General features: G+C 33.8%; 1 protein-coding gene across 1 annotated transcript; it reads right to left on the minus strand.

Moving 5' to 3' along the window:
* Positions 1-87: 87 nt before the first annotated feature.
* Positions 88-2,165, minus strand: LOC117215290 (the record flags this gene model as incomplete). The annotated part of the gene is made up of 3 exons (XM_033461665.1): positions 2,085-2,165; positions 600-944; positions 88-386 (listed from the first exon to the last, which is right to left on the minus strand). Coding segments are annotated over exons 1-3 (725 nt in total), but the record flags the coding sequence as incomplete, so codon positions are not given.
* Positions 2,166-13,102: the final 10,937 nt, after the last annotated feature.

Consider the following 13,102-nt stretch of genomic DNA (forward strand, 5'->3'; position numbering starts at 1 on the left):
GCGTCCATCATCTTCTGCGTATAAGTAGAATTGATGTCCATCGTGGAATTCATAAGAGGAGTAAATTTCTCAAGTGCATCCTCGCACATTGAAGGATCTTCAATATCATTTTTTGCTGATGGAATTACTGTATCATCAATAATATTAGAATATTTACCCTTCGTGTTTTCACTCCATGAAAAAGTTCTCTTTATATTACTATCTCTTGTTGTCATTGAAGACTTTAATGGTTCAATCCTTTCTGGCTGTTTTGCATCTTCTTTTGAAATTGTTTCGCTTAAAACATTCTTTTTTGTTTTACTATGTTTTGTAGGACCTTTTGTGTTTTTTTCATCTGAACTACTTCTAGCACTTTCCTTTTTTTTAGGTCGGCCTCCACGTTTCCTCTAAAAATTTAGAATATATTTAACAACGTTATAGTAGTATTTATATACACAATGTACATACAATTGTATAAGCAATTATATTTTGACGTATTAATTAACCGATATCAAACATTATTGGGTACTACATATAAGGGTTAGTATTGATTAGTAACATAAGATATGGGGTAAGATTAAAAGTATTAAATTTCATCATAATATGACACAAACATTTACATTACTGTCATCATCAAGAGTTAGCCTTCGTAATTTTGTAACAAGTGACATTGACTGCTGCTTTTTAATATTAATTGCAGCTTTTATTGCAGCCTTTCTTTTTGTTCGGTCAATTGTTGTTTCCAGCAGATCCCCAGTTTTTACATCTTTATTTTCTGTTTTATCATGTACTGCTGAATCTGTTACTGTATTGTCAATATTGATAATATCATTTTCTGGGATAGTCTCTTTACGGCGATAACCTTTTTTCTTCAAAACTTTGGGCCTCTTTGTAGTTGAAGGGCCAGGGACTGATTGTGGTATTTCAGCAATTAAACCATGTAAATAATCCAGACTGTCTTCAAGCTGGTTGTTAATATATTTTTTAACATCCAAGGAATAATTATGTATATTCGATATATCTTTGGTAATCATTTCTTTAATCTCCTTCTTTGATCCAGTATCCATATTTAAAATCAACGAATAAATGATATATATTTAATATATACATTAAACTATACTTTTTAATAATACATACCATAATTTAATATTATGGTTGAAATTATGACGTATATAGCAATTAATACATACACATGTGTTTAGTTCTATTAACTTAGAAGCACATGTAAATTAAAAAAAAATATATATATATATGAAACAATAATAAAATAATGAGGTAACATTGTGAATAGAATCTAGTTTAATTACACATATATACCCTTTTAATAATTCCGTTCTTATAAATTTTATTAAATTTACAGTGAAGCTTACAATTACACTAATGCCAATGAATATTAACGTATGCGTTTATTATTACACTAAATAAAAATGAAAGTAATGCAATGAAAAATACAATATATCTTAATGGAAATAAAATAAGTAAATAGCAAAGTATTTATTAATATTATTATATAGCATTATATTATATTATTATAATATTTATTAATATTTACTTACCTTTTACGTTTGCAGAAAAACTATAAAATTTTAAATATAAAGAGAGATTTATAACAGAGATAAAGCAAGTCACAGAAATTAGTGTCTTTCAATGGCAAAAATGCGTTAAAGGAAGTGAAACGATAATCTCCATATCGCGTCACAAGCGGAACTGTGTCAGTTTTGCTCCTTGAAAGTACACGTAGCGGTACATGAGCTAGAGAACATTTCAAATCATGTTGTTGTTTTTTTGCTTCGGAGTATCAAGATCGTGAGGACATACATAATATATTAATAAATAAACTCCGGGCAAAACGACATATATATGTCGCCGTTACGTTACCGTCGAACCGTCGAACAAAGACGAATTTGAATTCTCCGACTCTCCCCCGATCTGTTTATACTATACCAGTTTAAACGGACGCAATCGTAAAGAGTTCACGAGAGTTATGGATCAGTATCTACGAGTATCTACCGTCTTTGCGAACATTATCTATAATTATTTATTTAATCATTTGAAAATATACTTGAAGGTTTCAACAACGAGCAATCTTGTCCAATAAATCTCACGATCAACCATCCTCTACACACAAGTCCTCTGAAAACATAACGACTTTTCAGTTCAATTTGAATCGTTGCGTTCAACGCCATCAGGGTGTCCTGCATAACGCGGGCATCCGACTAGGTGCTGATACCACATACAAGAACAAGTCGAATATGTGAAATAAAGCTTTTTAGCTTAAGGTCCCGTTTTGAAAAAAATACAGTTTGAACATGTTCGGTTGGCAATTAGCTTAATACAAATTTTTACAAAATTTTACGCGATTTATTTTTACAAAATTTGTTAAAATTGATTAAGAAGTTACTTTCAAGAAGTAATATTTACATAATTGTAAATTGAACCCTATGTTTAACAAAATTAGGCATTCCTAAGTATTTGTTATTGTAAATTACTATTATGCTTCGCCAAGTGTGATTGGCGATTTCTGGAACACAGCGTCGATCGATGTCTTCAATGAAAGAACATAAGTTTAATAACCTAACTGTTCGCGATCTGTTCGCGAATTATTGTATTGTATTATAAATTATGTGGCATCATGATATCATAAGGAATACAAGTCACTATGATTTCTTCGTACTATTTCACAGATGGAGTGTGCAAATTTGACTTTACAATGAACAAAGTCAAACGTGACAATAACAAAATTGTATGTGGCAAAACTGGATACCTCAATGTTATACAGTGTGTCAAGAAAGTGTTTGTTGTCATCTTATGTCTTTGGGAGGTAATTCTACACCTTCGGATTTGCGAAGATCTGTTGAAAAAGAGGATCACAAAATTGACCTCGAGCATTCTATTGCACGTATTGCGTGTTTGTGCGCGTATTTATCCATCGATGTATTGCAAAGAACAGTTTGTCCAATAGGGGTTTCACACGCAGCAGTGGGAAAAATAATACTCTCACCCTGAGAGAATTGACTTGTGAAAGTTCTCACATTATGATACAATGATACAGAGATTCAAGCAGGCTCGAGCAAGTTTGATTTATTATTATATTATTTATATATATATATATATATATAAATAATATAATATTTATATATATATATATGTCGGGTTAACATTAGAATTTAAGGCGTGTAACGATTCTTCGTTTGAATTAGCCATCGTTTTATGAAATAGAGATTATATTTACGCGAATATACAAGATTTTACAAAATATTATGAGTATTGAGTTTAATGAATGATAAGATTAACAAATGATAAGATTAACAAATGATAAGTTTAACTAATGATTCCAAACGAATCCACGGTCAACGGGATAACTCTTTACTATGCGTAGAATAATTTAAACACAAAAAAAATACGATTGCTGAGGCACTCGGTAAATTGCTCGATGTATCACTTTCCAAGGCGATCACACGAATGAATATCTGATGAAAATCTTTTTCGCTGTACGACTGCATTTGTTTGTTATATGCTCGCTGGAGACATCGAGAAGGTTCCAATCGTTGTTGCTAGGCAATTTCTGTCAAAAGTTTGTTGTATACTTTTTGGAAACATCGAGAAAGATCCAAACGCCGATACTAGGCAGTTTCTGTCTGGAGATTGATTCCTAATACAACGTGTGTCCCATTATATCAGCATCTCCAAAGTACAATTCTATGTGATTTCTAGGGAGAACAATACAACCGATCCACACCTTCGTCAGGCAAAACGTTTATCCCGTGACCGCGGCTACGCTCGGCGACCAGCTGCCACCTCGAACCCACCCTCGCCATCACATATATCGAACAATTACAAATGACAACAATTGCTTAATTACAGCTATGACAAAATCCAGGCTAAAGCACCAGAAGACTCTCGCAAAATTGCAAAGGGAAGGCTTCGGTTTTCCTTTCATCTCCGACACGTTCTTTTGTGATCCCGTTGGCCGCGGATTCGTTATCGGGCCTGAGACCATCGTCACTAGTGTCGCGAGTGCCAATTGTCGTGATCAATTGTCAAGACTGTAATAACTCTATTATTGTAATAAACTACACCTGCGTGTACCGTACCAATGGTTAATTCCCGTGAAGATTCATTTGACGCCCACAACCCTACTGCCAGTGCTAATCCGACATACATATTAATATTTTTAAATATTTTTTTTTTAATATTCAAAATTTTTTAAATTTCCCTAATATTTTCAATATTATGCTCCAAATGTATAAGCTATTTCAATTAAACAAGTTCATCTTTCTCTTTATTTAATTTAAATATAAATTAGTAATAATAATTAAATAATTAATTATAAATATATTTATAATCAAATTATTATTATTAATATTAATAAATAAATATATATTAATAATAAATAAGAAATTTTTAATCTAAAATGTATTTCTAATAAATCACAAACATATCCTATAATCTTTCCTGTAAATGTTTCAACTAAACATTTTTCAAAATAAAATTCATAATAAATTATTTTATTTGTTAAATAACTCATTATAAACTTATAAAAAAATTCTATTATAAAAAATCTTTTGATAAATATTAATTTCTTTCAAATAAATATTTAATATTAATACTAAAAATATTAATCCTAATAATATTATCTTAAATACAAGATATTTATAACTATAAATTAAATTAATATTTAATTGATAAAAGAAAAAATTGAAAATAAATTTTCTTAAAATTGATATAATTATTAAAATTACTGATATAATTCCAGCTATAATACAATCTTCATTTAAATAAATTAAATTTATTATATAATTATTTCCCATTATTATAAATATTGTACGAAAAGAATATGATACTGTAAAAATTGTTCCAAAAATTAAATTTATTGTACTAAAAATTCTTTTCATATTTAAAAAATAATATTCAACAATTAAATCTTTAGAATAAAATCCTACTAAAAACGGAAATCCACATAATATTAATAATGAAAATATTATTAATAATCCTTTTATTGGATATAAATAAAATATACCAGAATAAAAACGAAAATTCTGAATACCATTTATATAATGAATAAATCTTCCAACACACATAAATATTATAGATTTAAAAAATGCATGAATAAATAAATGTAAAAATGTTAAATCTGTTATTCCTAAAGAATAAATTCTTATTATAAGACCTAATTGACTTGATGTTGATAAAGCAATAATCTTTTTAAAATCTATTTCAAAATTAGCTATAACTCCTGAAACTAATATTGTTATTCTTGAAATTATTAAAATAAATCTTTTATATTTAAAATCAATTATTATCTCATAATTGATTAATAAATAAATTCCAGCAGTAACTAAAGTTGATGAATGAACTAATGAAGACACAGAAGTAGGAGTAATTATTGCAGCTGGTAATCACATCATAAATATTAATTGTGCACTTTTTGTAAATACATTTAAAAAGAACATTAATAAAATTAATAAATCTATTTTATATAAAATTAAATTTCATGTACCAAAAATGACTAAAAAAGAAATAATTATTAATAAACTAGAATCTCCTACACGACTTAAAATTACTATAATTATTCCTGAATTAAATGATAAAAATTTTTGATAATAAATAATTAAACAATAAGAAATTAAACCCAGACCATCTCATCCTAATAATAAAGTTAATATATTAGGTCTCAAAATTTAAAAAATTATTGATATTAAAAACATTAATATTAAATAATAAAAACGATTAATTAAATATTTATTATTTAAATTTATATATCTAATTCTATATAATTAAATAAAAGAACTAATTAATATTACTAAAAATACAAATATTAATAATTTAAATCAATCATAAAAATTGTTAGGGAAGTGGTACATTTACACTGTACATGAGAGTGTGTGTGTAAGGGTCAGAGGGCGTCAAGGGCTTAGTTGAGACAAAAGACTGTTGCCAGATGTTAGAAGAATCTAGGATAGTCGGTTGGCGACAAGCGTGCGTGCAAGACGTTCTTCAGAGTGTAATATAGATATATAACTGTTGTGTGGGAAATATAGTCAATTATTTGTATTCCCAAATCCTCGAATTTCCTTAACACGAATAGATGTACCTAATAACATAAAAATGTAATCGCTAATTCTATTGCTGCAACTTTTGTAAATTAATATCAAAGTTACCAACTCCTAAACTTTAATTATTTTTTATTTAATAACTGCCAGCGTTTTTATCACTTTCTTTTATTAAAAAATCTTATCATTTAATAATGTTTAAAAAGGAGAAAAAATAAGTATTTTCGTATGTGAAAAATTTATACAACAACAAACACATTACAACAAAAATGGGCGTTTCCCGTATCATAACGTATTTTATAAACCGTAAATTATAGAATTGGTTATAGTATACGTATGTACATATGTATATTCCTAAATTATTCCTAGATAGAGTCACTTTCTTCACCCCAATATTTTCAAATTCAAAGCCATAAAGGAATATATTACTTACCTTTCGGTGTTTTGCTATCAAAGTTCCATCGGGACCCCAAATAGTACAGGTATTGTACAATTTATCGCCCTCTATTTCAGGCATCGTACCACCAACTACATAAATGTTGTTTTCTTTAGCTGCGTTCGATGAAGCAACGCTCGTTTCACCATCAGGAATACTCTCGGCGTATTTTGGAAAGTACTCTGCATTGCAATATTTCAATTAATGAAAAATAACTGTCTTTTGTTCCAACCATAACTTAAATTGAAATGTTTGTCAGTTTTTTATTTTCTAAATTATCAAAATAACTAAGTTTTATATTTCGACTTAATTAAATATGCAATTACTTAGCTAATAGTATATATAATAAATTGTTTCTACAGGTTCAAAATGAAAAATGAATATTTAAAAATATTTAATTACGACAATGCTATTTGTGTTAGCATCAGTGGCTTGTTACTCAACGACTTTGCTAGTACTTTTTGAAACATAAAGTTAGTTTTCAATTAACACTTATACTAGAGGCGGAATTATAAATGCAAAATAATTGATAATACTAATTTATAAGTACCTAATTATTAGTATCTTAAAAAATATATTTATACAAAAATCACGATAATCATGAAAATGGGGAAATCCTATATTCTCGACTCAATTCACAATTTATTTTGTATATTAATTAGATTCCGCGCTCATCAGTACGTACTCACTGGCGACATCGAGAAAATGTATCGGCAATTCCTCGTACGACCAGAGGATCGAAAATATCAAAGGATATTATGGCGCAGCGCGAGTGGAGAAACAGAAACATATGAGCTTAACACCGTAATACTCTTATCATAGAAATAGAAGCAGTCCTCAATTCCCGCCCGCTAACTTCTATCTCCATCGATCCAAATGATCTCCTAGCCCTCACTCCCGGACATTTCCTCATTGGCGATTCATTAATGTGCTTACGTGATCGAGATTTCAGGGACATTCCATCGAACCGACTCTCCAAATGGCAGCATATCCAACAGCTTAAACAACATTTTTGGAACCGCTGGCATAAGGAGTATTGGAACGAGCTAACCAACCGCAATAAATGGGTGGACACAGCATCCAAAAGGGCACAATCGTCATCCTCAGAGAGGACAACGTTCCCTCCATGCATTGGCCTCTGGGCCGAGTTATCAAGGTTCATCCAGGCGCCGATGGTGTCATCCGGACAGCTACAGTTCAGACGGTAAAGAGCATTTTGGATCGGGGCGTCAAAAGGCTTGTCCCACTGCCAATTCAACCCGATCTCGAGAAACCCGAACAACTAGCCACCGAGACGAAATAAGATGGGAACTTCAACCACACCTCGCTAGTTTGATCTGTACCCTCTCAACGGGGGGAGAATGTTACGCCATGCGGCTTACCATAGGTCATATTCTTAACTATCGATCGCGGCACTATAATGTCGCAGACGGATCGTCGCGTCTGCCCGGCAAACAAACATTATAGTGGCAAGCGCATGGTTCATTAAGCAGCGTGACTTCCAGAAACGTCGACTCGTGGCCCGTATTTTACCTCGCGTAAAAGAATGTGGCGTGATCCGAACGTAGTTCGTTAGTAGAACGAACTTCCAGAAAAAACGAAAAAAATCGAAAGGCGTTCAGAACTTTTCGAGAAGTCGAACCGTCAACACATGTGGTATGTCGCGCATTACTTATCAACCAAAACGCAGTTACATTTTTTTGTTCCATTTATATCTTTCTAGTTAATAAGTTGTTGAAATAAACATTAATTTATTTGTGTTAATTCTGTGGAATTTCATTGAACTACCCTTATTATCATAATCGAAATAAGGGGATCGATCAGTTCGTGGCGTCGATTATTTAATCGTAACGGGAACTTACAACTCTCGTTGACGTGTTATCTCGCGATCGCGTCTCTCCGCGAACGGTCGAAACGCCTATTTTTTAACGAACGACGTCTCCCGAACGACTAGAGACTTTCTCTCGAGAGCGGCTAGCATCCTTTTCTAACCACCGATATACAAATTGACCAATTAGCAGCAATGCCAATTTCCCTTACTTTCTGAACGTAGGTTGTCCTCGACGAATTCGATTTTTCCTCTGCAATATTTTTAAAGCTACACATTTCGAATTTTCCAATTATGCCGAAACAATTGCGTGAACCACTCTATATATTCCATACAATAAACTATTTTTTGCGTTTTAAAGTAGTTGAATATTTTATTAAAATACTCTGAGCAATTCTCAGGTTTCTGTGAAAACAAGATAACCCAAATGTAGTTGTGTTTCCTTCAGAATTATGCAGATTTTATTTGAAATATGTGAGGTGTAAGTGACCCTGACGTGATCGAGCTAATGAGATTTCAATGATCGTGATTCCGGGCGCGCTAACGATATGTCAAACAAGAATAAGACAGTTACGAGCAGTGAAGAGTCCGCGTGCCTTTGACGATGCTGTCACGTCGATTCGGGGTAATTTCACGTTCCGCACGCAAGGTGATAGATTCGTACTTCAATTTTGATTGTTATTGGAAAATTTATTAAACACTGACAGAGTAACGATACAGAATGGTAAACAGCACAGAAAAGAATGTCGAGTACTGACTTGAGAGGTATTTTTTTATATCAAGGACTTGGTTCCTGTAGAGGGGTTATCGCTGGATGCCGGTCACATAGGGTTTCTATTACTGCTTAGTTACTATTTTACTGGCTAAGGTATGTGAGATATAATTATCCTTTCGCTGCGTTCTCACGACCACCGTGACAATGCCCTAGAAGATAGTGCTATGGTTCTCCTTACTAGAGAGATAGCTCGCGGCGGCGCGCATCGCGGGCGATGAAGAAAAATCTACCGCCCTCCAAGGGTGTCTCGAACCTGAGTACTTAGAGCGAATCGAGGACATAGCGTTGAATACCCCGGCCCACACAATATGATAAACTCAAGGACGAAACACTTCTCTCTCCTTTTCCTTTATTTGTCGGCTCTACATCCATCCCCCTTACTTACTCAAGTTGTTGTTTGTCTATATACGATTCAGCAGCTATGGAACCACATATGGGCAAGATGGATTGACAGAAAGGAAGCGGAGGATTTTCGCGACGGAGGATGTAATTGAAGAATGAGCGTTGTAATGAATTGGTTTTGGTTTGTAAATATATTTGTTATGTTCTTGCAGCACTTCTTCTTTGCATTCTCAAGTCCCTTGGACGGCCTTTAGGAGAGAACAAAGACACAAATGATAATTGTAGCTGCTGGCTGTAGATGTCGCTGCTGTATTTTCTTTTCATTTAAGAATCGTGGAAGAAAAATCGGACTACGGTCGCCGGGATTTAAGAACCCAGATCCCGAACGTTCGTAACTTGAGGCGCTAACCACTGCGCTGCCGTTGTCTGGTATTAGTTAGTGTCGAGTTGTCGTATTTGTGCTGTCGAGTGCCGCCACATATGTATGCATTTATGAATTGAGTGGTTTACAAGTAATGACAATCGATATACATTACAAGTAATTACAATTTATTACAAATGACTCGCTGTGCATATTACTATAACAGTCAGTACTAATTCTATAGATCAGCAGCATTATAACTTTCCAATAAACAACCGAAAATCACGTCGTTGAATAATAAATGCATTCACTGTAGAACGAAATTATTATTACGAATATAAGAGGAACGATTTAAAAACCATGTATTTTTTCATTTAAATTATTTGCATTTGCAGAGGGAGATACAAAATTTTAACAATGTTGCAAATTACAAAGACACAAATTACAGTTTCGTGTTTAAGTTATTGTTCAGAGTTTGTTGGAATACAACAATATTAATCGCATACAGATGAGGTGATTGATCGAACGGATTCTTTCCTTTGTTGTTCAGCGATATCCTCATTAGCGTGCGTTCGTGAGATGTACCACAGCGGCTAGCACGTGCATGCTCTTTCGAGAATTCGGCGGAAGAAGCGTAGGAATATGGATGGAACATTCCCGATGGGCACGTCGAGAAGCTACTAGAAGGTTCTGTGGCACATGTGACGCCACACAGACACCCACACAGGTCACACTCATTATTGCATAGAGAGTGGGGTTCAAAACCTTTTCAAGGGCCATGGGTCACTAAGTCAGTCAGTCTGTGAATAACTAGCCAACTGTCTACATTCCAGAACACACACACTTATAATTCCTGTAATAATTGTTTAATAAATATCACATTATATTGTTTCAACACAAACATTGTGTCTTCCACAGATTATTAATCTTAATTCCAAGATTAAATTCTAACAGAGCTTCCTAATAATTGGATGTTTTAAGCTTTCGATTTTGAGAAAACAGGGTATGAATACGTTTAGTTAAAAAGCAATCCGTGTTTATTCGAGCATTCGCGGAGAGACGCGATCGCGAGAAAGCACGTCAACGGGAGTAGTAAATTCCCGTTGCAATTAGATAACCGACGCCACGAACTGATCGATCCCCTGATTTCTGTTACGATAATAGGGGTGGTTCAATGAATTTAACACTGTATTAACAGATTAATATAGCTTGTATATTTAAAAATAATGAATGTAATAATAAGAACGTCACAAATTATTTAGCGATAAATACAGTTGATATGTTATAGGAATTCGACCCGACATTGCGATATCTCTCAATGAATTCGTTAGACTAAGCAATTTATAACGTTTGACTCTTCAGAAGGGACCGATTACTCTTCGATCCTTTTCGTTGTCTTCTCTGGAAGACGACCCCCACTACGCTCGGATCACGCCACCGTTCGCGCCTATGATCACGTATACCAGTTTCTTTATGCGGATAAAATAACGCACCGAAGGCGAATAGATGTTTCTGGAACTCGCTGCTTGACGACAACTATCCGTTTATCGCTACTTTGTGTATATCTCGACGGTCATGTAAGACGATCTGTTTGCGACGGTTAGGAACACGGCCTATAGTAAGCCTTGGGGCGTAATAAACGGAGAGAATAGAATAATCTTCTTTCTCTGTGGGATGTTAGAGACTGATGTGTACAAATCGAATCCGCTGAGGAGAATATCGAAAGGCGAGTGTCACAAATAAGTGAAGAGATATTATTAAGCGTCTTTAAAAACATGTTACGAAGAAATAATAAATGTACTGAATATCAAGGCGGGCATATTTAACAATATTTGTAATTATTTTTATGCATATTAATTGTAAGTTATCGATCCTTATCAGGAGCACGAAATTACATAATTAACAATTATCGAGATCGTCAAACTTCAAAACGACGAAATTTTCGGCTCTCTCGTTAAGTACCGAAAGAACTGAGTTACAGTTAAAGGTACGCGAAATTACATTAGAGAAATTAATGCAACGTGTTACGCCATGCGGCTTACCATAGATCATATTCTTAACTGTCGTTCGCGGCACTATAATGTCGCAGACGGATCGTCGCGGCTGCCCGGCAAACAAACATTGTAGTGGCAAGCGCATGGTTCATTAAGCAGGGCGACCTCCAGAAACGTCGATTCGTGGCCGTTATTTTACCTCGCGTAAAAGAATGTGGCGTGATCTGAACGTAGTGGGGGTCGCCTTCCAGAAAAAACGGAAAATATCGAAAGGCGTGCAGAACTTTTAGAGAAGCCGAACCGTCAACACATCTCTTATATCGCGCATTACTTATCAAGCAAAACGCAGTTACATTTCTTTTTGTTGTTCTCTTTATGTCTTCCTAGTTGATAATTTGTTAAAATAAACGTTAATTTATTTGTGCTAATTCTGTGGAATTCATTGAACTACCCTTATTATCCTAATCGAAATAAGGGAATCGATCAGTTCGTGGCGTCGATTATTTAATCGTAACGGGAACTTACAACTCTCGTTGACGTGTTATCTCGCGATCGCGTCTCTCCGCGAACGATCGAAACACAACGTTCAAACGACAATTGATAGTCCTGACGAAATAAACGTCGCTCAGAGAGTCGAAAATTTGTCTCTTCAAATTTTAAGCGGATACGAGTTATCCCCACTACTTCGCGGACCTGATCACTGCAAGTAGTTTCCGGTGTTTTCTTTGTCTGCTCCAGCGATAACGCAATTACTCATAAATTGCCAAAATAAGAAAAACGAAGTTTTCATATTTTTTATTTCATTGTTATAAAACGATTTAATTGGATTTTCGAGAATCTCACGATCAAAATGATATTGGACGATAGCTAAACTCTGGAAATGCGCAACGTTCGGTCAACTGCACAGAAGACCATGCCTAAGTCCGACACAATTCTTTGAAGTTACAATGAATGTTGATACTAAATCCGTCGTTTAGAGATACCTTGGCTTCTTATGACACTAAGTTAAACAACTTCCGTTATTTGCTGACTAGTCCAAATGGATCCAGACACTGGTTAAATTACATTTCTTTTGACTTTATTTGTCTAGATATAAAATCTGTAAGGTATCTCGTTGTATCTCAATTGCTTCTCTTCTTTCTTATTCCTACATTCACCGTATTCACAAAACAACGATCCAAAGACAAGTAACAGCGGTCAGTTTGTGAAAAGTGCTCGTTAACAAATCTTAAATTACAACGAAACGAAATTGTTCAACACCCTAAAATTGAAAATTACCGAACTAAGTAGGAAAAAGGCCACAATGTTTGTAGAACCTCGATAAGTGTTCGCCG

This window comes from Bombus bifarius, unplaced genomic scaffold (assembly GCF_011952205.1).
Source record: "Bombus bifarius isolate JDL3187 unplaced genomic scaffold, Bbif_JDL3187 scf7180000009503_frag, whole genome shotgun sequence".
Classification (NCBI taxonomy): Eukaryota; Metazoa; Arthropoda; class Insecta; order Hymenoptera; family Apidae; genus Bombus; species Bombus bifarius.